General features: G+C 47.2%; 1 protein-coding gene across 1 annotated transcript in view; it reads left to right on the top strand.

The window, feature by feature from the left end:
• The window catches only part of MMACHC (metabolism of cobalamin associated C), a 31089-nt gene extending 4894 nt beyond the window's left edge, over nt 1-26195 (top strand). Inside the window, exons 3-4 of the mRNA XM_030205973.1 lie at nt 4893-5045; nt 25160-26195. Of these exons, the coding sequence (XP_030061833.1) occupies nt 4893-5045; nt 25160-25471 (465 nt within the window). The 3' untranslated portion in view covers nt 25472-26195. The remainder of the gene's footprint in view (nt 1-4892; nt 5046-25159) is intronic.
• The last annotated feature ends 616 nt before the right edge of the window (nt 26196-26811 follow it).

Raw genomic sequence — 26811 nt, 5'->3', positions numbered from 1 at the left:
TAGAGTGGACAGAGGATGAGGAATATCTGTCTCAGGTGGGCACGGAAGGCCCATTTAGTGATGGGGGAGAGTCTGAGGGGTTTGAGGGTCCGGTAGATCCGGTGGACTCCCTTCCTGGGGAAGATCCCTCAGTAGTTAGGATTTTTCATAGGGATGAGCTTTCGGAGCTCATTGATCAGGTCACAGCTACCCTTAAATTTAATCCTGAGGTGGCTTCAGGTGAATCTGGGCAGGATCCCTTGGTGAAGGGAATTCAGCGTAGAGCACGGACCTTCCCTATGAACAAGGATCTCAGGGAGATGATTAACCAGGAATGGGATTCGCCAGATTCGCCGTGTAAGGTTTCTAAGGCAATGGCGAGGCTTTATCCCCTGCCGCAGGAGGATAGGGATTCCCTTAAGGCTCCTACGGTAGATGCAATGGTTACAGCGGTTACTAAAGCGACGGCTATTCCAGTAGATGGTGGGGCCGCACTCCGTGAACCCCAGGATAGGAGATTGGAAGCATTTCTTAAGCGAAGCTTCGACTTGTCGGCGCTAGCTCTCCAGGCCTCGGTGTGTGGGGGCCTGGTGGCGCGGGCGTGTTTTCGCTGGGCCGAGAAGCTCCTGGATGATCCTGGGGAGGTTGGGACCTCGGGGTTACAGGATTTAGCCAAGTTGGAGATGGGTTCGTTTTTTTTGTCTGACGCGCTGTATGATTTGTTGCGTGCGTCGGCTAAAAATATGGCTATGATAGTGGGAGCGCGTAGGGCTCTCTGGTTAAGAGGTTGGGTCGCGGATGCGGCCTCTAAGGCTAAGTTGTGTTCTCTCCCCTTCAAGGGTTCTAGGCTTTTTGGCGAAGAGTTGGATAAGTTAGTGAAAGGCCTTAGTGAGGCCAAGGTGCCTCGACTCCCGGATTTTCGTCCCAAGCTGGGAGTTAGGGGTAATTCCTCTCGAGGTCGACTTAGTGAGGCTCGACGGTATAGGCCTGGTAGGTTTAGTGGGGCCTCTAGAGGTAGGTTCTTCCAGCGCACCCAGTCCTTTCGCGGGAGTCGTCGCGGAGGCCGGGGTTCGTTCGGGGGAGGTCAGACCTCGGGGCGGCTTGCCCAATGAAGGTGTGCGGACCCAGGTTCTGGTGCGTGTAGGGGCTCGGCTGAGTCAGTTTTACCAGAACTGGGTCCACGTCACATCAGATCAGTGGGTTCTCGAAGTGGTTCGAGATGGTTATGCCCTGGAGTTCGAGACCTCTCCGCCCAAACGGTTTCTGGAGTCCCCTTGTCACTCGAGGCTCAAGAGAGCAGCAGTACGAGACACGTTGCGTCGTCTTCTCAGTCTGGGAGCAGTAGTTTCTGTTCCGCCCGCTCAGCAACGCTTGGGGTGTTACTCAATTTACTTTGTGGTGCCAAAGAAGGAGGATGCCTTTCGTCCTATTTTAGATCTAAAGAGAGTCAATGCAGCGCTCAAAGTTCCCTCTTTTCACATGGAGACGTTGCGGTCGGTAATTGTTGCAGTCCGGCAGGGAGAGTTTCTAACTTCTCTGGACTTGACAGAGGCTTATCTTCACATTCCCATTCGAGCGGCGCACCAGCGTTTTCTTCGCTTTGCAGTTTTGGGGAAGCACTTTCAGTTTTGTGCCCTGCCCTTCGGTCTGGCAACAGCTCCCCGCACCTTTTCCAAGGTCATGGTGGTGGTGGCGGCAGCTTTGCGCCGGCAGGGCATTTTGGTGCACCCGTATCTAGACGATTGGTTGATTCGGGCCAAGTCCCGGGCGGAGAGCGAGGGGGCGACGTCGCGTGTGGTACAGTTTCTCCAGTCGCTGGGCTGGGTGGTGAATTTCAGCAAGAGTCAGTTGGTACCGTCGCAGGCTCTGGAGTATCTGGGCGTTCTCTTCGATACCAGGTCGGGTCGAGTGTTTTTGCCTCCCCCGAGAATCAGCAAGTTGCAGGACCTGATTCGGCGGTTTCTTGCACTGTCGTCACCGACGGCCCGGGCTTACCTGCAAGTTCTGGGGATGATGGCGGCAACCATAGAGGTAGTTCCTTGGGCCCGGGCGCACATGCGTCAGCTTCAGTCCTCTCTCCTCAGTCGGTGGGCTCCCCTGTCGCAGGAGTTGGAGGTACGTCTGCCGATGTCGCCGGTTGTCCGCCGCAGCCTCCGTTGGTGGCTCAGCACTTGCAATCTGGAGAAGGGAATGCCGTTGGAGTCCCCTCAGTGGGTGGTTCTTGTCACAGACGCAAGCCTGCTAGGATGGGGAGCGCATTGTCTCGGTCAGGTAGCGCAGGGGCGGTGGTCCCAGGCGGAAGCAAGGTGGTCCATCAACCGGTTGGAGACTCGGGCCATTCGGCTGGCACTTCAGAGTTTTCAGTCAATGCTTCTCCACAAGGCAGTCAGAGTGCTCTGCGACAACGCCACAGCCGTGGCCTATGTCAATCGTCAAGGGGGCACAAAGGGTCAGGCGGTCGCGGAGGAGACGGCACTGTTATGCCAATGGGCGGAAGGTCATCTTCAGGCGCTCTCGGCGGCTCATGTGGCCGGGGTGGACAACGTGGATGCAGATTTTTTGAGCCGGCATACTCTGGATCCCGGAGAGTGGTCTCTGCATCAGGCGGTGTTCGGCCGAATTGTGTCGGTCTGGGGGATGCCAGTTATAGATCTGATGGCCACAGCGCGCAATGCCCAAGTCCCAAGGTTTTTCAGTCGTTGGAGAGATCCGCGTGCGGAGGGTCTCGACGCTCTGCTGTTACCCTGGCCGCAGGGATTGCTGTATGTGTTTCCTCCGTGGCCGTTAGTAGGTTGAGTAATTCAGCGAATCGAGCGGCACGCAGGCCGGGTGATTTTGATAGCGCCAAACTGGCCGCGTCGACCGTGGTACGGAGATCTGGTGCGGTTGGCGGTCGCGAAGCCCCTTCAGTTGTCGGAAACGGTACTCTTGTGTCAAGGCCCGATAGTTATGCCAGACCCGGCTCGGTTCTCGCTTATGGCTTGGCTCTTGAGAGGCACAGGTTGAGGAAGAAAGGGTTTTCTGCCAGAGTCATTGATACAATGTTGAAATCCCGCAGAACCTCCACTTCATTGGCGTATGTTCGAGTTTGGAGATTGTTTGAGCACTGGTGTGCAGAGCGGACGGTGATGCCTTTTCGTTCCTCGGTGGCAGAGGTGTTGGAATTTTTGCAGGATGGTTTGGACAGGGGTCTGGCCTTGGCTACCTTGAAGGTTCAGGTGGCAGCGTTGTCATGTTTTCGGGGGAAGGTTCAGGGGAAGTCCATTGCTTCTATTCCGGAGGTGGTTCGTTTTTTGAAGGGTGTGAAGTTGTTGAGGCCGCCTCGTCGGCAGTTGGTTCCCCCGTGGGATTTGAATCTCGTTTTAGATGCCTTAGTCAGACCTCCATTTGAACCTTTGGTTGCGGCTTCCTGCAAAGATCTTTCTTTGAAGGCGGTCTTTCTGGTAGCTATTACCTCAGCTCGGAGAGTCTCGGAATTGCAGGCTTTGTCGTGTAGAGAGCCCTTTCTGTCTTTTTCCAAGGAAAAGGTGTCTTTGAGGCCGGTGCCCTCCTTTTTGCCAAAGGTGGTGTCAGACTTTCATGTTAATCAGGTCATTTCGTTGCCTGTTTTAGGTAACTTGGCGGGAGATTCGGAACAGCGTCGGCTGGCGAAGTTAGATGTTCGACGCATTTTGCGGTGTTATCTGTCTAGAACTCAGGAATTCAGAGTGTCGGATCGTTTGTTTGTGCTTCATGGTGGCCCTAAAAAGGGCGCAGCGGCATCCAAGGCGACTATAGCTAGATGGTTGAAGGAGGCGATTGCGTCGGCCTATTTGGTGAAGGGCCGTGAGGTTCCTAAGGTGTTTTCTGCTCATTCTACCAGAGCGGTTGCGGCCTCTTGGGCGGAGAATAGTATGATTCCTCCGTCAGATATTTGTCGGGCGGCGGTTTGGTCTTCGTTGCATTCGTTTGTGAAGCATTATAGGATTGATGTGCATGCGAAGGAAGAGGCAAGTTTTGGAGCAGCAGTGTTGACCTCTGGCCTTCGTAGATCCCGCCCATAAGGTATTTACTGCTTTGGTACGTCCCACGCGTCTTGACCGGTCTGGAGGGTCGCTGAGGAAGGTGAAATTAGATCTTACCTGCTAATTTTCTTTCCTCTAGACCCTCCAGACCGGTCAAGGACCCGCCCAGGTATACTGTAGGCCAGGAGGTAGTTTTTCGGTGGGCATCTCTTGGCAGCTGATGATTGTCATAATTTCAGACTCTTATTACCAGTTTCTGGTTGGTGTGGGTCTGGTGCAGGTGTGGCGTGGCAGACAGTCCACCTGTGGAAGCACGAATTAACAGTCTCTACAATGCAAATAAAAGAAACAGTGAATGTTCTTACAGTTGGCGGAAGCCATGTACAGGGTTGCTGGTTAAAGTTATAGTTGTGTTTTTGTTACTCTGCTTTGTGAGTGTTATACTGGCTACTGTAGGGACTGCACAGGTTATATAGTCAGTGTTCAAAGCTCAGTGTTTTCTCAGTCTCCCTCTGCTGGTAGGAGTACATAACCCACGCGTCTTGACCGGTCTGGAGGGTCTAGAGGAAAGAAAATTAGCAGGTAAGATCTAATTTCACCTTGAAAGATTTCCCGTCCATAGAGGTCACTTTTCATTGTTTCATTAGAGGGAGAAGGGTTTGGTAATGTGGGAGGCAGAGCTCTTGCTGATGCTCTTTCATTAGGTGGCCTCACGTTTGCGTACGTAAATTGTGGAATCCTATAAGTTCCATGCGCATCTTCAGCACTTAGACACAATCACACCAGCGCTGTGTAGGCAGATTAGGGCCTAGCAGGCATTTGGTTATACAAATACTCCATGGTAGTATAGGGCTGGAAGCCCCAGGACCTGAGGGCAAGTCCCCTAACTGTAGCTGCTACTTCTTTCAGAATCTTAAGAATGAAAGGATGGAAATCATTCATGATTATGACTTACATCCCAGCAAGAAACCAAAATTCCTTGCACAGACGGCGGCCCACGCAGCAGGAGCGGCATATTATTACCAACGGAAGGATGTGAAGAGTGACCCCTGGGGTGCAAAGGTAAGGCTCCTGAAACCCGTCAAGTCTTCAGGACAGGGTATGAGGGGGAGGGGCTTACAGCAAGGTGGTGGTTCACAGCAACAATCCCGCCCCCCCATACACACACCCCCCTTCTAGAACACAGGTTTTCAACCCAGTCAGTCAGGGATTTCAGGATATCCTCACTGAGTTTAATATACTACCCTCTGAGTTTCCTAATTTCACTCTGGTTACAATATTTATTACTTTAACTGTGCAGTAACCACTTTATTATTAATCAGCAAAATGTTTCTTTATTATTACAAAATATGTTTTAAATCATTCAAAATAACTCTAAGCCTCATATTCACTCACACGCTGCAAACATATCTCTAATCATACAGCTGAGTAGGTTATGGCTACATCTTATGTTGTTTCACGGAGAGAGTGGTGGATGCTTGGAATGCCCTCCCGCGGGAGGTGGTGGAGAGGAAAACGGTAACGGAATTCAAACATGCGTGGGATATACATAAAGGAATCCTGTGCAGAAGGAATGGATCCTCAGAAGCTTAGCCGAAATTGGGTGGCGGAGCCGGTGGGGGGAAGAGGGGTTGGTGGTTGGGAGGCGAAGATAGTGCTGGGCAGACTTACACGGTCCGTGCCAGAGCCGGTGATGGGAGGCGGGGCTGCTGGTTGGGAGGCGGGAAATACTGCTGGGCAGACTTATATGGTCTGTGCCCTGAAGAGGACAGGTGCAAATCAAGGTAGGGTATACACAAAAAGTAGCACATATGAGTTTATCTTGTTGGGCAGACTGGATGGACCATGCAGGTCTTTTTCTGCCGTCATCTACTATGTTACTATGTTACTATTTTACTATATATGCATAAAGGAATCCTATGCAGTAGGAATGGATCCTCAGAAGCTTAGCTGAAATTGGGTGGCGGAGCAGGTGGGGGAAGAGAGGTTGGTGGTTGGGAGGCTAGGATAGTGGAGGGCAGACTTATATGGTCTGTGCCAGAGCCGGTGATGGGAGGCGGGACTGGTGGTTGGGAGGCGGGAAATACTGCTGGGCAGACTTGTACAGTCTGTGCCCTGAATAAGGCAGGTACAAATCAAGGTAAGGTATACACATATGAGTTTGTCTAGGGCAGACTGGATGGACCATGCAGGTCTTTTTCTGCCGTCATCTACTATGTTATGTTACTATGTTACTATGTTTACATTTGCATATATATTTTCCTCATGCTTATGATTATTCATCAACAAAGCGTTTTCATGATCTTCTATTAGAAATCCTCAGCATTGTTCTGTTATGCACTCTTGATGCAACAATCGAGTAATCACTGTCCAATTTTTACTTCTGGCTTTTTCAATTATATATAACACGTGATTTTTCTCCACATCTTAACTTCAGTAACCATATCTATACCACAGCATTCAAAATTTTCAACAAAACCAATGAGGAATATTGTTTTTCTTATCTGTTCTTCAGATTGTTCTCTCTTAACTTCTCCTCAGTTCACTGTCCCGTCCTCTCGCTGAAAATATAGTTCCAATCAACTGTCACACCCTACACAAATTTGTGTTTCGCTGTCCGCGTCTTCAGGGGTAAAGAGTGGAGGAGTGGCCTAGTGGTTAGAGCATCAGTCTTGCAATCCAGAGGTGGCTGGTTCAAATCCCACTGCTGCTCCTTGCGATCTTGGGCAAGTCACTTAACCCTCCATTGCCTCAGGTACAAACTTAGATTGTGAGCCCTCCTGGGATAGAGAAATATCCAGAGTACCTGAATGTAACTCACCTTGAGCTACTACTGAAAAAGGTGTGTCCAAAATCTAAATAAATAAATAAATTACATAAAATTCTAAATCTGTTGGCCAGACCCTAGAGGAACCTTCACTGGCTGCAGGAGAAAATGGCATCTCAACAGCACCCGATGCAAACACCATAAGATGTAGCCATAAACTACTCAGCTGTATGATTAGAGATAGGTTTGCAGCGTGTGATTGAATGTGACGATTAGAGTTATTTTGAATGATTTAAAACATCTTTTTTAATAATAAAGAAACATTTTGCTGATTAATAATAAAGTGGTTATTGCAGAGTTAAAGCACTGAATTCAGTATGGATGTGCCCCGAGGACTGGTTTGAAAACCTCTGTTCTAGAAGGTTATGGAACAAGTAGAAAAGTCTAGAGGAGATAAAAGAAAGAAGTTACCCGCTGCAAAAGCTCTTTCTTAGTCTGTTGTCCGTTGCAGTTCTGACAAGGCTGGGCTACCACGGCACGGTAAGAGCATCTTCATTTTCAGCTTCACAGCTTTCCATTCCTACTGTATCGGATGAGATGACCTGCTGCCAAGCAGAATGTTTTGCTTTTGAACTGGTCAGTTCGGGCACCTTTTCGAGACTTGGTCGTGAAAAAAAATGGACCAAGTAAAGTCGGCCAAGTGCTTGTCAGGGACGCCCATATCTTAAGCACGCCCCAGTCCCACCTTCGGTACGCTGCCAACACGCCCCCATGAACTTTGATCATTCCCGTGACAGAAAGCAGTTGAGGACGCCCAAAATCGGCTTTCGATTATGCCGTTTTGGGTGACCCTGAGAGAAGGACGCCCATCTTCCGATTTGTGTCGGAAGATGGGCGTCCTTCTCTTTCGAAAATGTCCCTGATTATCACATTTATACAGCCATTCAGTATGCTTTTCGATTCTCCCCTGGGCTGACATTGGGTTTATAAACATTGGGCTGCTTGTTCCCTGTGAACTGTGGGACAGATTTGGGAGGAGGGAGCACTGATTCCTTTTTCTGATCTCCAGGATGAATATGGCGTATCCAACTCTGACTTCACACTACGTAGGGCCAGGGATGAGCTCTCTTTAGGGGACTCACCTACAGAATTAGCGCTGAACTTGAGTACGGAGAAGGGAGAACTCTATGTTATATAAAGCTTGATTGAAAGATGATTCTGCAGTTCAGAAATATATTACTAAATGGGAAACACTTTTGTCTGGTACTTATGATCCTAAGCAGTGGGAGAACGTTTTCCAGTTTTTGTTGAAGGTCTCCATTGCTACCCCTATGATTGAAAATGTTTTTAAAGCCTTCTACCAATGGTATTATACTCCAGTGAGACTTTTCTGGATTTACAAAATTGGCTCGCAGCTTTGTTGTTGTAATTGTGGTGAGTACAGTTCCTTCTTCCACATTTGGTGGACCTGCTCAGCTTAATGAACTTAACGCATTCCATCCAGCTAATTACCCTCTTCGTGTTGACTGTTGCCTCTTGCATCACATGGTTGTGGGTATTCCAAGGGAAATCCATTCTCTGGTGACAGATGGCTTTACGGCAGCCAAGACTAAGCCCAACTCACTTGAAGCAATTTTTTAAAACGTGGATTGCTACTGCTTAATGTCACAACTCACAGCTTATAAATATAATTGTCTTACCTCGTTAACTCGCGACAGGATTGTGAAAAATTACAAGAGGACCTTACGAGACTGGGAGACTGGGCGGCTAAAGGGCAGATGACGTTTAATGTGAGCAAGTGCAAGGTGATGCATGTGGGAAAGAGGAACCCGAACTATAGCTACGTCATGCAGGGTTCCACGTTAGGAGTTACGGACCAAGAAAGGGATCTGGGTGTCGTCGTCGATAACACACTGAAACCTTCTGCTCAGTGTGCTGCTGCGGCTAAGAAAGCGAATAGAATGTTGGGTATTATCAGGAAAGGTATGGAAAACAGGTGTGAGGATGTTATAATGCCGTTGTATCGCTCCATGGTGCGACCGCACCTTGAGTATTGTGTTCAATTCTGGTCGCCGCATCTCAAGAAAGATATAGTAGAATTGGAAAAGGTGCAGCGAAGGGCGACTAAAATGATAGCGGGGATGGGACGACTTCCCTATGAAGAAAGACTAAGGAGGCTAGGGCTTTTCAGCTTGGAGAAGAGACGGCTGAGGGGAGACATGATAGAGGTATATAAAATAATGAGTGGAGTGGAACAGGTGGATGTGAAGCGTCTGTTCACGCTTTCCAAAAATACTAGGACTAGGGGGCATGCGATTAAACTACAGTGTAGTAAATTTAAAACAAATCGGAGAAAAAGTTTCTTCACCCAACGTGTAATTAAACTCTGGAATTCATTGCCGGAAAATGTGGTGAAGGCGGTTAGCTTAGCAGAGTTTAAAAGGGGTTGGACGGTTTCCTAAAGGACAAGTCCATAAACCGCTACTAAACAGACTTGGAAAAATCCAAAATCCCAGGAATAACATGTATAGAATGTTTGTACGTTTGGGAAGCTTGCCAGGTGCCCTTGGCCTGGATTGGCTGCTGTCGTGGACAGGATGCTGGGCTCGATGGACCCTTGGTCTTTTCCCAGTATGGCATTACTTATGTACTTATGTACTCTTATCACAAGGTCTGATACATTTATCTGACCTGCAGAGCAGCTGCCCCTCCTTCTTAGTTATACTCCCAAACATGCTTGTCTTTTGTTACCTCTCTCTATCTTTGACTTTATAGAGGTAACTCATGACTCTGACCCACTGTGTTTGTTAATTATGTTTGTGGAATGGAGACATTTGTCATCTTGTATTTTTCCGGTAAGCATGTCCAGGATATGTTCTGTCTGGTATCTGGCTGTTTATTACATTATACTGTCTTACCTTTGAATAAATAAATCAGGAAGCAGGGGGGGTCACGTGACGCCATGAACAGGAGCGGCTGCTGAAACTCCCGCTCCTGCTAGCTTACCCGCTAAACCCTCAAAAACTGGGGAATTAGCTCGCAGCGAACCACCAAATCCACACCTACAGCTCAGGAACTTACGGTGAAGAATTTAAGTTGGCCAAAACGAAGCGAAACCTTATGGCGGCGAAGAGTCTCCGTAGAGACAAAGAAAAGACGCGAGGCGGCGAGGAGAAAATGGTGGCTCCGCCGAGCCCGCCCGCGCACACTGTGAGTTCGGTGTGGGTGGCGGAGGTGGTAGCGGAGGTGACGAGCGCCATGGAGCCGCTGCTAGATAAGCGTCTGGGGCCCATCGACAATAAATTATCTCTGGTCCAGGAAAATTTGGGACAGATAAACAAGGAGCTGGCGGACTTCCAGCAGCGACATGGGGCCCTGGAGGATAAAGTGCAAAAAATAGAGGAAGAAAATAAGAAACTCAGAACCCAAGTGGAGGCCTATGAAGAGAAGCTGGAAGACCTTGAGAACAGGTCTCGTAGAAACAATTTGAGATTCGTGGGGTTGCCTGAGGCTATAGAAACTACTAACCTAAGAGTTTTTATAGAAACCTGGCTATCAGAACAGCTGCAGCTCCCGGAGGATCTCGGTGCCATTCAGGTGGAAAGAGCGCATTGGGTGGGACCCAAGCACTCAGACAATGCGAGGCCACGAGTGGTGATCTGCCGTTTATTGAATTTCGCACATAAAGAGGCTATATTGCAGGCCTTGAGGAAGGACCGGGAGCTGCGCTATGGAAACAAAAAAGTGCTCTGCTTTCAGGACTACTCTGCGGCAGTGGCGATGCAACGAAGGAAGTTTTCCCCGATTTGTACGAAGTTGTTTGAAAAGAAGATTAGATTCGCCTTACAGTATCCATCGAAACTGCGAGTAACTTACCAGGCGGAGACAAAGACCTTCACTGCCGTGGAACAAGCGCAGGCCTTTCTGAGTTCTCTAGAGGAGCACTGATCGTGAAGGCGCCATGGGATTCATAAATGACCTATGGAGGAGTGATGGAGGCACTACAGCCTTACAGGGCATGGATTACAAATTGTTTCTGTTAGAAGTTGGATTACTATTGACTGTTTTAGAAGCAGTACATTGCTTGTTAACTGTTGGTTTCAATATGCAGGCTTAGCAGTTGCTCATACATTAAAAGGGAGAGTGCAGTTGCACCATTGAATAAAGTACACCCACCATATGTTCGTCCCCGGGGGGAGTTAGCATGGAAACTGAGAGACCTGAGGTGACTACAAATGGGCCTCACCAAAGAGAATGGACTGCAAGTTTCTGTGGGGAACAGATGAGACGACTATTGCTCAAGAGGTACGGGATCAGACGGACTGAGATAGCTGGTGGAGCCGCGGGACTTTCGAGGTACCCGGAGGAAGTGGTTGCTGCCCTACAGAAAAGCGGAGATCTGCTGAGGACTCAGATGCAGAGGTTTCGCTGTTGATAAGTTATTAATATATAGGTTATGTGAGCAATTTTCTAACTTCATATGTTGCTGTTATAATTGTAGGGGAGAGGAGATCACGTGATGCAGTGAGAGCAACGGCTGCAAAGTAGTTGTGCTCCGGGGCCCCCGCTCCTTCCTTTTAAGTTACGGGAATCGGATCTCGCTGAGAAGCGGTGAGACGCTCGAAATCAGCGTACAAATAGTGGATGGACCAGTTCCTGGTTTCGATGCCGGCAGGATCTGCACGAAAGAACAGTAAAACTGAAAAAGGGAGAACCGCGACGCCTGACGCGGAACCCAAGATGGCGGCCGCAGCAGTGGGATCTAATCTTGAGTTCACGGAGCAACAAGTGGCCCAAATAGTCAAGGCGGTGGGTTTGGCTTTGGAACCGAGATTCGAGGCCAAATGAGTAAGTTGGACACAATAATAGCGGAATTAACAAGGCGCACGCTTGATTTGGAAAACCGCGTGTCTGCTACAGAAGACGCATGGAATACCGCCGAACCAAAGCTGAAAGATATGGCGCTCCAATTACAGCAACAAAACGACAAGATCGAAGAGCTGGAAAACAGAGCCCGTCGTTCTAATTTAAGTATAGTGGGCTTCCCTGAATCTGTTGCAGAAAGAAACCTGGGACCGATATTAGAAGCGTGGATGAAACAAGAATTTGCTTTGTCAGATAGTAATGGTGCACTGTGCCTAGAACGGGCACACAGGATCGGCAGACAGCAAGCTGACAAGGCCAGGCCCCGAGTTGCAATTGTGAAAATACATAATTATCTTCATAAGGAGGAAATCCTACGAGGCTATAAAGCGAAGCGAGAGACTTTGAACTATGATGGTAACAGGATTTTGATTTTTCCAGACTATTCGGCAGGAGTTCAGGAACGCAGAAAGCGGTTTCATCCTCTGTGTTCTAAGTTAGCAGACAAGAAGATCCGTTTCATGCTGAGCTACCCGGCAGTCCTGAAAATCCAGCGAGAAGGCAAATGGAATATTTTTGAATCCGTGGCGATGGCCTCAGAGTTTGTTAACAAGGACATCGAGGAGAAGAGGGAGGCTACCTGAAGACAAGTCAGGGTTTAGAATCAGATGTAAAGCTGGTGATCGTGGAATGGAAGATTTGATTCACTGAACTTGTAACGCTAAATGTGAGGACATGTTTGCTGATATGCTTTATGTAATAGATGATGTTTTGCTGATGTTGAAAGTATTGGGGGGGGGGGGGGAGCGGGGGTCCTCGCATGTATGTGATTTCTTGGATGGGTTTAGGCTCATCACATGTACGTGTTTGTTACATGGGGCAAGGGCAAAGGGTGAAAGGGTGGGGAAGTTGGAAAGGATGGGTTAGGGGAGGGATGGAAGATTTTGGGCAGAGGGGGGGTGGATAGGATGGGTAGGGTGGGAGAGGGGTGCAACGTAATATATCAAGGCTCTGAGTGTATGCAAGTGGGAAAGTTTTGGTGCTGGCACGGCGGGGGTTTGAGATTTGCGAGGCTGGGGGAGGGCTGGGCTCCCGGTCTCGATACATATACACAAACATGATTCACAGGTGGGCTTTATAGACAACTGTTTCTTCTTCATGAAAGATAATATCTTGGAATGTGGGGGGGATTTCCTCCCCGATAAAGCGAAAGAAAATTCTGGCACATCTGAACCGGCTTCATGCGGATGTTGTTTGTCTCCAAGAAACTAGATTATCTGATGAGGAACATAAAAAGTTGGAGAGGACGTGGGTGGGGCGGATAGAATGGGCCTCCTCAGGAGCTCGAAGAGGGGGGGTAGCGATTTGGTTTAGACGGTCCTTGGTTTGCTCAGTAGAGAAGATCATGGCTGATGACAGGGGAAGATATCTATTGGTGAAGCTCTGTTTGCAGGGCAGGGAGGTATATCTGTTATCTCTTTATGGACCTACTCCCCAGGAACCGGGGTTCTTCCCTAACCTTCTTAAGGATCTAGTACCATTTCAAGGAAAGACCTTAATAATTGCGGGTGATATGAATGCCTTGTTGGACCCTGCCCTGGATAGCACTGGAAGTAGAGCACAAGGGGCTTTGAATAAAGGGGGGGCAGGGATCCTGTCGACATTTGTCACCTCTTTAGGATTATTTGACACCTGGAGGTCACTGCACCCGGAAGAAAGGGATTTTACTCTCAGATCGAGGGCAAATGGCTCCTGGGCACGCTTAGATCATGTGTTTGTCTCAGCCAATCTTTTCTCAGAGATCTCGGAGGCACAGATAGAACAGGTGGTGATCTCTGACCATGCGCGGATATGGGTAGCTCTGGAGGCGCCTGGGGACTGTCATCCCATAAAGTATTGGCGATTTCCAAATTATTTAGTCAAAGACCCAGAGTTTCTTAAATACTTACAGGGGAAGTGGGATGAGTTCTCCCTTCACAATGAGCAGCACAGGGAGGACCCGAAGCTGTTTTGGTGCACAGCAAAGGCTGTTTTGAGAGGGGACATTATTCAGTACACAGCCACAAGACGTAAAAAAGTAGCGGCAAACATCATGAATCTAACTGGGCGGCTGCGACGGGCCAAGCGTGCATTATTAGAATCCCCTTCTCAGGTTAACAGAGAAAATTATCTATCCTTACAAGTAACTCTCAATTCCTTGATCCATGAACAGACCAAAAGACAGCTGGTTTTTCAGAGATATAGGTTTTACCGGCATGGAGACCGTCAGGGTGGGCTCTTGGCTCGTGTGGTAAAATCTTGGAAGGGTAATAGGACCATAGGAGCTCTAAAAGATGCAAAGGGGCGAGTAACAAATCGCACAGAGGAAATTTTGCAGATATTTAAAGAGTATTTTCAACATTTATACGCGCACAGGAGCCCCCCGAAGAAAGAAGAGGTGGTAGCTTTTCTGGAAAGGGCAGGGATGGTGAAGTTTACTACGGAGGCACAAGAAGTTCTGGCTGCCCCCTTCCAACCTAAGGAACTGCAGATGGCAATAAAGGGGTTGAAATTAAATTCTTCCCCTGGGATTGATGGCTTTTCGGGGGAATTTTATAAAACTATGCAGCTTCAACTGTTGAGGTCCTTGTTGGAGTATTATAATGCAGTGCTTGACACTGGAAAGTTCCCGCCACATGAAAATACAGCCCTAATAGTTATGCTCCCTAAACCTGGTAATCCATCAGAAGATCCAGAATCATATCGGCCCATATCTCTGATAAATGTGGACATCAAGCTTTTATCTAAGATGATGGCGAATAGATTGATTGGCCATCTCCCTGGAGTGGTGAGTACGGCGCAGGTGGGGTTTGTCCCGAAGAGACACTCGGTGCTACACGTTTGCAGAATTCTATTGGCAATGGCCAGGAGTGTCTCTGGGGGGAGTCCCGCGGTGTTGGTCAGTCTGGACGCCTCTAAGGCTTTCGACAATGTGGGCTGGGAATACCTTTTTCACTTATTGCAGTGGATGGAAGTGCCGGAAGGGTTCCGGAAAGCCATAAAAATATTATATACTGGAATAGGAGCACAAATTGCAGTAAATGGGGGTAGATCGGACTGGTTTCCCATATGTAGGGGAACTAGACAGGGGTGCCCCTTGTCCCCTATATTGTTCGATCTTTTTCTAGAACCCTTAATCAGAGTGTTGAACAGCTCTGCAGAGGTGGCGGGGGTGGATATTGGCTCTGAAATAGTTAAAATGCTGGCGTATGCGGATGACATTGTGATGATGTTGTCGAATCCGCAGGTTTCCTTGAGGAAGGCTTTGTCTAAAATAAAAGAATTTGGCAGGCTTTCCGGCTTTTCCTTAAATCTACAAAAATCCTGTGCAATGGCCCTAGACGAGACAGTACAACTTGGGTGGAAGGGGGATTTTCCTTTGCGGTGGGTGGACAGGGAATTGAAATATTTAGGCGTTCTCCTCCCCAGAGATTTAAAAATGATTTACTCATGTAATGTTAAACCAATGATTGAGCTGACAAAGCGGAAATTGACACTCTGGCAAGGACTGCCACTGTCATTGTGGGGGCGAATAGCACTGTTTAATATGCTGATTGCCCCCAAGTGGCTATATTTATTTCAACAATTACCAGTATTTCTGAAGGGACCAGAGGAAAAGAGTTTGAATCGCCTTATTCAACGTTATCTTTGGCAGGGGAAAAGGCCCAGACTCCCGATGTCCATTCTCACATCGCCTAGAGATTGTGGTGGGATGGGCCTGACCAGTATAAAGACCTTATCGGTGGCATGTGGAATGCGACACATCAATGACTGGTTCCGGGGTACCTCTGAATTTTCTGTGACACAGGCGGAGGTTAGGTGGTTCCCGGGTTGGCATTTTAGTAGCTTTTGCACGGGGGGAGAGGGATGCCACCACACGCGCTAGCACATCATCCTCTGTTACCAGCTCTGAGAGCCACTTGGAGATGGATCTGTAGAAGACATCAATTTTCGGGTAAGACCACTCCATGGTTGGCCATTTGTGATAATCCAGCTTTCCCCCCAGGTCAGGGTAGAGGAGTGTTTATACGTTGGGCCAGGAAGGGGTTAATATACTTATCTCATGTGCTCACAGAGGAGGGGAGGTTAAAGCTCCTTTCAGAATTAACGAAAGTGTTGGGGGAGGAGACAAGTCATCATTTTGCTTATTTTCAATTACACCATTACGTATCCTCCCTGTGCTGGACGGATTTAACTGAAGACGTCCAAGAAGTGTTATCAGAAATGTATTCCTTGGGGGCACAGATGTCTGTGCCACTCAAGTTTCATCTTCAGCAATTGAGGGAAACATCATCTGAGATAGATTATGCACGCTTGGTCCGTGGCTGGAGGGAGGACTTGAACTGTGAGGTGACTGAAGAATTATGTAAATCCTTTATAAAACAGTTATATTCTATGAGGATCTCGATTCCACAGAGGGAACGTATGTATAAAATTCTGTTACGAATGTATATACCCCCCAGGAGAGCTTCTAAGATGATCGCTAACTGTGATGGTTCCTGCCCCAAATGTGGAAGCGCTAATGCATCTTTGGGTTATATGTTTTGGCGCTGCGCACGAGTGCAACGGTTTTGGGGAGGGCTCTTGTAGGCGATTGATCGTCAGTGGGGATGTACAATGTTGTCAGATCCCTTAATAATCTTTTTTTAAAAATAGTTACACTTCTTCACCGCCAGCAGGATTTAAAGGATATACACAAATGGCTGTTTATTTTGGGCTTACATCCATTTTAAAATCCTGGACATCAGAACTGGGTCCATCTCTGGCATTTTGGAGATCTCAGATGATTGTCCAAATGAGAACAGATCGATGCCAGGTTAAAACATGGGATAGTGTACCTGGGCAACAGTTTCGAAAGCAATGGGAACCTTTATGGATGACTTTGCCCTCACGGGGGAGAAGCTTCATATTGAATTTTTGACTGCACTTAGAACTATGTAAGAGAGGGGTAGGACGAATCTTGCTGTGTCAGATGGGTATAGATTAAGGATCACGTTACGTTGTGAGGCCACTTGCATTGGGTCAGGTCTTATTACATGGCAAGGGTAGGGAGGGAGGGGAAGGTGGGAGGGGAGGGTTTAGGGTTCGTATTCTGACCAGTCAGATGCCAGAACAAACACCACAGAGCCGACCTGGTAGCCGAAGGGTCATAAGAGTGAAGGCCCTTTGCAGCATCTTACAATGAAGGGTATAAAAGTTCCTGCCAATAAGTAGTTTGGTGTATAGTTGATACCAAGAGGTTAGGTATTGGGATACCGACAATTTGGTTCTCTGGAGGGTATGGAGCAGTTGTATGTCGGCAATGTTGAAGCGTTATGAGATATACTTTATTATATGTATCTGAGTGTAGGGAAGGGGAAGGGTGTTGGGGTGAAAATGTAAAATGCATGGGAACATTGTTATGAGTTAGATATACTATCTTTGTGGTTTGATTTGTGATTATGTACAAGTTTTACGATGCTCAATAAACAGATTTAAACATAATTGTAGGGGAATCTCAGGGTTGGGCGGTTGAGGTGGTAATGGTTTACAGGAGGGTGAGGGGGTAAGGGGCGTTATATGTGATGGTCCCGTTTTGGGGCTGGGGGAGTTTAAAAGGGGGGTTTGGGTTAGTGGGGGGGGAGGGGGGTTGTAGGGGTGAGGGTGGGGGGGTTAGAGGCTGGGGGGATGTAGGGACCTGGAGGTTTCGTTTAATAAGGTTTTGGAAAGAAGGTAGATGGAGCATGTTAGAAAAGGGAGGGGGGTGGTGGCTGGGACACCCCTCTTCAAGGCAAGAGTGGTATAGATCTCAAGGACTGGTATCTTACGAGAACTGGGATCCCTGAAAGTTGTGACGTGGAATGTAGGAGGGATCACGTCTCCCATTAAGCGTACTAAAATACTACAACACTTGCAAAGACACAAAGTAGACATAGCCCTGTTGCAGGAAACCCACTTATCAGCTGTGGAACATGCGAAACTGCGTACCTGGTGGGTGGGGGAGTGCGTCTCTGCAGAGGCTTGGGGGGAAAAAAGGAGGGGTTGCCATCTTGTTCAGAAAGGGGATTGTAGACAAATTGGAAGTACGATTCACTGACCCGGGAGGGAGATTTTTGATCTGTGAGGCTACCATAAACCGTCAAACAGTGCTGTTTGGGAATGTATATGCCCCGAACCAATATGACCAGAAGTTTTATAGGATGATTACTTTAAGATTGTTATGACATAACTCTTTGCCCATAATACTGGGTGGGGATTTCAACTCAGTGATGGATCCTTTGATGGATAGTACAGGGGCCCGGAGGCAGATTCTCGGCCAGGAGAATAGGGGGCTGCCTAATCTCTGTCGGCAGATGGGGCTGGTGGATGTTTGGCGGACCCTTGACCCGCAGGGGAGGGATTACACGCACTTATCCCGAGTGCATGGAACGCAAGCGCGAATTGATTATTTGCTGATTTCGGAGCAGCTTTTTGGCTCAGTGATGAGCTCGGTTATAGGCGCCACTGTGATCTCGGATCACGCCTGGGTGGAAATGTGCTGGTCACCTGGGGGGGAACAGAGAGGACATGGTAGATGGGCATTCCCAGTGGAGCTCTATCGGGACCCAGGTTTTAAGGCGTCCATACACCAAAGTTGGCGAGATTATAAATTACATAATGGAATACACGCTGATGATCCAATTCTCTACTGGGAGACAGCCAAGGCAGTGCTCCGTGGAGAAATCATCAGCTATATGGTACATAAACGTAAGGCTCGACTTAAGGAAATATTACGATTAAGTCAGCTAGTGTGCAAGGCTCGGAGATGTTATGGTCGCCAGCCTTCCCTAGAGAATAAACAACATTTACTGTCCCTGCAAACGGCATTAAATGAAATCCTTCACCAAAAAGCTGTGAGATCACAGAATTACTACAAGTATCAGCTTTATAAGCACGGCAACAAAGGGGGGCGTCTGATGGCACGGTTGATTGCGGCTAAGCAAGGGAAAACTAGGGTTCTCACCATGAAGAGAGGGCAAGATACAAGAGTCTCTACGGCTCAAGAAATTAGCGAGATCTTCTATAACTATTATAAAGGGCTATATGGAATCCCGCCAGACGAGGGTTTGTCGGGGGACATGTATTTAGAGCAGTTACAGCTGCCAAGTCTATCTCCACAAGATGAGCAGAAGCTCAACAATCCTATTACATCAGAGGAGGTGCTGCTGGCCATTAATCAAAGCCAGCTGTTTAAAGCACCGGGGGTGGACGGTTACAGGGCGGAATTTTACAAAATAATGGGGGAAGAGATAATAGACCCTTTAACTGCAATGTTCAACACTTTAATAGATCAAGAACAGGTGCCTCCAGATTTAAACACCGCCTGCATTATCGTAATCCCCAAGAAAGGAAAAGACCTGGAATTAGCTGCATTATATCGGCCTATTTCACTCCTAAATTTTGAGGTCAAACTAATGGCTAAGATCATGGCGAACAGTTAGCGAGGATTCTGCCGGAATTAATACATGATTCCCAAGTAGGGTTTGTAAAGGGACGGACGATCGCAAAAAACGTCCGTAGAGTGTTGACCTCCTTAGAAGCTAGCAGTAGAGGGAATAAACATTCTTTATTAATAAGCTTTGATGCGGAAAAAGCGTTTGATCGGGTCCATTGGGATTTTTTGTACGCGGTCCTTCGGAACTACGGGTTCTCCGGTAGATTTCTGTCAGGGGTTAAAGCATTATACTCGAAACCGAGGGCCCGCATCTCGGTCAATGGGCTTGTAACACCAGACTTTGCCATAGGCAGGGGAACGCGACAAGGCTGCCCTCTATCGCCCCTATTATTTGGGCTAACGTTAGACCCCTTATTGAGAGACATAATGAGGCAGCCTGCAGTAGCCAGAATGAAGATAGGGAAAGAGGCATTTAAGGTGGCGGCTTTTGCTGATGATATTTTGGTTCATTTGACGAAACCGCAAGAATCTTTGGGTGCACTACTGGAGATCTTTTCCGAATATGGAGACTATGCGGGGCTCCGGTTGAATCTTGACAAGTCAGAGGCTTTAGCCTCATCAGAGGAGGTTTGGAGATGTTGGAGAGGTGAATTTCCTCTGAGAAGGGCGCAAACCTCTTTTAAGTATTTAGGAATCTTGTTGCCTATGGATACCTCTCGTTTACACAAGCTAAATATTAATTGGTTGTTGGAGGAGACCCGGAAGGTGTTACAAGGTTGGCTGGATTTGCCGTTATCACTGCTGGGTAGAATAAATCTCATAAAGATGGTACTATTTCCAAAGTGGCTTTATGTCTTGCAGACAATACCAATCTGATTATATCGGAAAGATCTTCAGAAATTCTATACACTAGCATCGAAATTTTGTTGGAGGGGTAGGAAACCACGGATTCGATTCTCCCACCCAGGGGCGTATCTGGAATCCGGCGGTAGGGGGGGCCACAGCCAGAGAGGGGGGGCACATTTTTGCCTCCCTCCCCCCCCCCCCCCCGCCGCCGCCGCCTCTCTCCACCCCCTCCCCGCCGTCAACCCTCCCCCGCTGCTTACTTTTGCTGGCGCCGAGGTCCGACCCGCAATCTCCGTTTTTCGTCTTCCTCCGTGGCCATGCTTCCAGGAAGTAACGCTGCAGTGCTGATTCGTTGAATCCAGTTCGGCGTCTGACGTCAGACGTCGAACTGGATTCAACGAATCAGCACTGCAGCGTTACTTCCTGGAAGCATGGCCACGGAGGAAGACGAAAAACGGAGATTGCGGGTCGGACCTCGGCGCCAGCAAAAGTAAGCAGCGGGGGAGGGTTGACGGCGGGGAGGGGGGCCAGGGCGAAATCTGCGGGGGCCCAGGCCCCTGTGGCCCCACGCAGATACGCCCCTGCTCCCACCTGATTGGCAGTTGGAGCCGCAGTGGGGTGGGAATGCCTGATCTAGTGCTATATAATCAGGCATGTCAGTTACGTCATCTGGGAGATTGATACCTGGGTACACAGCGCTATACCCCTATAGCGCTGGAGAAGGCATATTTTGAACCTTATTGGCTTTTTTCATTGTTACATCATAAAACTGGTAATTTACCAGAGGGATTACATAAAAGCGTGATGTTGCGACCACTCCGAGAGGTGTGGAGAAGGCTTGTACGCCGGCTTGGAGGAGATCCTGTTGGAATGTAATTGTATTTTACATGCATTGCCTGTCACCTATTATTTCTCTGTGATTACTCTGTGACCTCTGATGTGAATTACTTAGAGAGGTCACACAGCTATGCAACTTCCTGTGGGGGTTAGATGCAGCACATGCAGCACATGGAGCACATGGAGCTCAGGATCTCTCCTAACCTGAGAGAATCTATGGTGGTGTGAGCATCCATTACCATCTAAGCACATGGAAGGAGCTGATAATACAAATGTATAGTAATATGTATATAAAAGCCTGTCTGATTATAATCTAACTACAAACTGTGAGTAAACAGATGTTTTGTTACTTCAACTTTAAAGTGACTCAGCAGTGAATTATTCAGGGGTGAATGAGAGAGAGATGAAGAAAGAAATTAACATTTCTAAAGCTGAAGCTGTGTGTACTAAAATCTGCTAATTATTTACTACAAATAATCCAACAGATCCGACAGTGACAGATCAGCTTACTATATGTGGGAATAGTGAGTTTTTACCTGGGATGTCGAGCCGACATTTTGCTGACTGGGTGAGTCGGGGTGTTACATGTTTGGCACATCTGGTGGACGGAGATGGGCAGCCCCTCTCAGCTGTGGACTTGCTAAGTAAGGTGGGGGATTCCTGGGGTAATAGATTTGCCATAGGACAAGTACAACACTATATGACTTCACTGCCGGGGGCTTCCTTATCCGGTCAATTGGGGGGCAAGCTCCAAGAATTTTTCAACTCAGTGGGCGAGGGAGAGGTCACTGTCTCCTTGCTCTGTAAGACATTAACTAGATGGCAACCCCCCAGAGACTATGGGCCCCTGAGGCGTGCGTGGGAAAGGGAGCTGGGCATGGAAGTAGAGTCTTGGAATATATCAAGGGCAGTGGCGCGCATACCCCTGTTGGTATCAGATGCTCGATTGAGAGAATGTGCATACCGATTTATCCATAGGGGGTATGTGACAGCGACTCAATTAGCACACATGGGAGGGAACCGTAGCCCAAATTGTCTCAAGTGTGGAAAGAGTCCAGGTACGCTGCTACATATGTTTTGGAGCTGTCCTGCATTGCAAAGATTTTGGACTCAGGTTCGAGGCTTTTGGGAAGGGCGACTTGGAATTAAGATTCTGGGAACTGTTGAACAATTAATCTTAGATCTTCCGGGGTCATTTAGAGGTCAGAATCATTTTGCAGTAATGATGCTTCGCAAGATGTGTTTATTAGCTAGGAAGTGTATTTTACAGTATTGGACGGTTAAAGACCCTCCCGCATACTGGCACTGGAGGAATCAGTTGCATCAGCTGGTTTCTTGGGAGGCTGGCGAGATTAGATCCTCGTAGAGAAAGAGAGTGACGTTTTTGGCCCTCTGGGGTCCCTATTTACGCATCCTAAGCCCTAGAGGTCGGAGTCTACTTCTTAATGCAGGGTGAGCTTTAAATGTTGATTAGGTTCAGATCCTTCAGGTCTCGGGACGGGAGGGGGGGAGGGGGGGAGGGGGGATTAGTAGGGGGGGCGGTTGGGAGGAAGGGGTGAGAAGATTAGGATGGGGGTTGGGTATGGGGGTTCTAGAAGGGCGGAAAGGGCCCTTGTTAATGGGAAGGATCATTTTTGTAATCACTAGAAATTTGATTTTCCATTTTGATATAATTGATAATTGGTGATATTTTGTTACTTCCTCCATAAAAGTGTTGGGAATTATAATTTGATGACATCATGTAATTATAGGAACACTCCAGATGTATTTTGTGGATGCACTTTTGCTACCGCCAGATGGTTGTATAATGTTACTGTATTGTTTTGTCATCAATAAAAATCGTTGAAATATATAAATCAGGAAGCAGGTGAAACCTTGGCTCTTCAACCAGGCCTTTAACGGAAGAAGTAACTAACTTGTTAGTCTCACTCACACACACAAGGATTGACTCGGGCTGCACCTAGCTGAGATCATATTTAACCATCTCTCTGACATGTGCACCTTTCTTTAAATTAGTCACCTTCTTTTCTTACTCCTCTTAGTCTCTTACTTATCTATATGTTCCATTTTGCTTATACCCTACTCTATCTATTAAAATGTTTTATTATGTATTGTGTTAAAATTGTAAGTAGTATACTGTGCTGTGCTGTGCTTTGTATTCACTTTAAAATCAATTCTTGTATACCGCTAATATACCTGTTCCAGGGTTCAGTGAGGTTTACATTCTAGGTGAGACAAAAGCAGATAGTGTTAGTGTGAGGTATGAGAAAATTAAATATCATTGATGTAATGTAATGTATTGTTGTTTATTTTTACTGCTGTAATTGTCTATTACTTATGTTTGATTTATTCTTACTGTACACTGGCTTGAGTGAATTCTTTCAAAAAGGCAGTAAATAAATCCAAATAAATAAATTAATAATAATAAAAAAAAAGTCTGATTCCAAGATGGCGCTGTGAATGGATGCACCTGTGTTTGCTCCTGGAGGCTGCTGTGTTTGTGAGTTTTCCTCGGTGCCTCTGTAGCCTCGTCAACGATGGGGAAGCGGAGGGGGAAGGTAAAGGAATATCCCTCGGTTCCTGTGACCTCCTGGATGATGAAACAAACAACCCTGCAATTTCCCAGGCAGCAACCGGGTCCTCAGGGAACTTCAACCCCCTCTGCAGCTCTCGGCCCTTCGGAGTCGATCGAGAGTGGAAACGGGGCTTCCCTGAGCCCTGTGGAGCAAATTGCACCTCCCCAGCCTGGAGGAGAGTTGCTGGCTGTTCAAACAGAGACAGACGCCGAAGTGGCTCAGCTGGTCCTGTCTGAGGGTGTGACTGCAGCAACGGAGATAGATTCTCAACTTCGGGAAACATTACTACAACAGGCTTCAAAGGTATTGCCTCAAGCTATTGTTTCCAAGTTAGCTCGTGTTGATAGTCTATCTCAATCTCCCCCTGTGGCTAGTGGAGTGATTAGACCAGCAATTGTGACGCTGGAGTCACTATGGGACATGGTTTACAATATCCAAAGCTCTATGCAAACTACTTTAAAGCAGAACTCTTCTGATATTGAAGTTCTTTCTGAGGCTGCCCTGCTTCAAGCACAAGTGACTGCACAGCAAACCCAGAAATTGGAACATGTGGATATCAAAATTCAAGAAATGGGATCTATAGAAACAGCTCTGGTTAAAGACAATAATTTCCTACATAAACAACTCGAATACCTGGAAAATCAGACTAAGAGACTTAACCTTAGGTTTCTTAATTTTCCCAAATCGCCGTTAATTTCTCGTTTGGAGATGGTTAAAAAATATTTGGTGGACATCCTAGAAATGGACAAGGACTCACTCCCTCCCATTACAGGGGCATATTACATCGGGAGTACTGGAGTGGTGGTAGGAAACCCCCCCGTAATAGGGGAAGGAATGAATCTTACCTCATTCCTAGAAAGCTCATTAGAAATAGTTACTCAGAGGTTAACTCTGCTTGTCACTTTTGCACTGGAGCCTGATAGGAATGCCATACTACGGCTTTCGTTGAGACATTTAGAAAATCTGTTTTTGGGCTCAAAGGTCCATATCTTTCCAGAACTCTCACGGCCTACACAGATGAGACGAAGGGCCTTTTTGGAACTTCACCCCAGGGTGGTGGCATTGGGAGCAAATTTTGTCTTGCGATTTCCTTGTTTTTGTAATGTGATGCTTGAGGGTAAACATTTTCAGTTTGTAGACCCAAAACAGTTGAAAGAGTTTATTGATGCAAGAGTTGATGTGAATATAGTAAACCTTCCCTAATTTAGCAGGCTGGGGTCTGAACCAGAGGAAGCATCTATTGATTGTTAATTTTTGTATTTTTTTTTCTTTTTTGTTTTTGAATTTCCTTAATCTTGGAATCAAATTTCTTTAACTTGTGGACAAACGGCCTGTAAAGATATATACTTATTATTTTTGTTTCCTAATGTTAAATAATGACGATTGCATATTCACTTTAAGTGGTGATGTATTGGAAAATTTAAATAAATATTAAAAAAAAAAAAAAAGAGTAGGTGAGACATTAAGGAGGTTGAGGACTTGAAGAAGGTCATTAAAGGATGGAGGTGGGAGGTAGAATCTCTATCGCTGAAGGCCGTTAAAAGTAGGTGAGACATTAGGAAGTCAAGGACTGGAAGGGGGTCATAAGGGGATGGAAGTGGGGGTGTTATCTATCGCTGGAAGATGTTAAGAGTAGATGAGGTGTCAGGGGTGGAGGGGGGGAGAATATCTTTCAGTGAAGGTTAAGATGAGACATTAGCTGGGATGGATCAGGGTCAGGTAATCTTGTCTAGAGGCATTTCAGGATGAGGTGACTTCCTGAAGTCCATTCTGACTGTAAGCATGTTTGAGAATACATACTGTATTTCTAACAGCATCCGTCTGTCTATTGCAGAAGATCTTCGGGGTCTGCATCCACCCACAGTACGGAGGCTGGTTTGCTATTCGGGCTGCCCTCATCTTCCCAGATGTACAGGTCCCATTTCTGCAGCAGATTCCACCCGTGGACTGTGTGCAGACAGAAGAGAAGAGAATCCAGCTGCTGGAGAGCTTCACTTTCCACTGGCAGGACTGGACATACAGGGACATTGTGAAAGCGAAGGAGAGGTACTCGGAAGAGCAGAAGACGTACTTTACGACACCTCCTGCAGAGAGACTGAAGCTGCTAGGGCTGGAAGGGAAGCTGAGGGAGAGCTCGCACTACTGAGTGAGCTTCACACTCACATGGGTTAAGTCATTGTTACAAGATTGTACAGGAGAGGTAGCCTGGAGCTCAGTCCAGGACTAAAGGGTGAGGGGCAGTGGTCTGATTGGGTGTGTTCCAAAAATCATGGCATGGTGGAGGGAGGGAATAAGGTGCAGGAAAGACAGGGGTGCCCAGGAGGTGCAGAACACATGGTACAGAGCCTCAAAATTGTCCCCCTTGCAGACTTAGCTTGAGGCAGAAGATGGGAGACCTGAGACATGCTAAGACTGAAGGAGAGGCTGTGTCTAAATACAATATGATATAGCACAGAAGAACATTACAAGTGTCAGCCCAGTCCTGAGACAGACACCAGCAGTCTGTGCCGGAAGGGCAAGCTGGAAAAAGTACTTGTTTGGGGATATTTTAGCTAATGTTTGAGCTGCATTTATTAAATTGCTGACTGGGGGTTTGGTGTAAAGACGTCATGTCCTGCTCCCATGAGAAAAATAAGAGCCAGGAAGAAAAATACATGAAAAACAATGCTTTTTCCTCACAGTAAGGATCCTCTGTTTAAATTCAGAGCAATTAGATATATATTATGAAAAACTTCCTTCTAATATAAATAATGAGAAACAACATAAAAACAGAGAAATTAAATGCAAAATTCCATCAAATTAAAACAGTTTATAAGAACATAAGACTAGCCATACTGGGTCAGACTAAGGGTCCATCCTGCCCAGTATCCTGTTTCCAGCAGAGACCAGTTCGGATCACAAGTACCTGACACAGTCCCAAAAAGTAACAAGATTCCAGATTACTGAACCTCGGAGACAAGTGGTAGCTTTCTCCAGGTCTACCTTAATAGCGGTGTATGGACTTTCCTCCAGCAATTGGAGGAGTAGCCTAGTGGTTAGTGCAGTGGACTTTGATCCTGGGGAACTGAGTTTGATTCCCACTGCAGCTCCTTGAGACTCTGGGCAAGTCACTTAACCCTCCATTGCCGCTGGTACAAAATAAGTACCTGAATATATGTAAACCGCTTTGAATGGAGTTGCAAAAACCTCAGAAAGGCGGTATGTCATTTCCCTTTCCCTTATGACATCACAATATCAGAAGTGAGCCAAGTATCGGGCAATCAAGCCATTGTGACATCACTGGTGAGGTTGGCTCTTATTGGTGGAATGAGTGGAGGAGTAGCCTAGTGGTTAGTGCAGTGGACTTTGATCCTGGGGAACTGGGTTCAATTCCCACTGCAGCTCCTTGTGACTCTGGGCAAGTCACTTAACCCTCCATTGCCCCTGGTACAAAATAAGTACCTGAATATATGTAAACCACTTTATATTTCAACTGTTTTTATTGAT

Source organism: Microcaecilia unicolor, chromosome 6 (assembly GCF_901765095.1).
Source record: "Microcaecilia unicolor chromosome 6, aMicUni1.1, whole genome shotgun sequence".
NCBI classification, from domain to species: Eukaryota; Metazoa; Chordata; class Amphibia; order Gymnophiona; family Siphonopidae; genus Microcaecilia; species Microcaecilia unicolor.
Note: the sequence above shows the minus strand (reverse complement) of the source record. Positions and strands in the feature narration are given on the sequence as shown.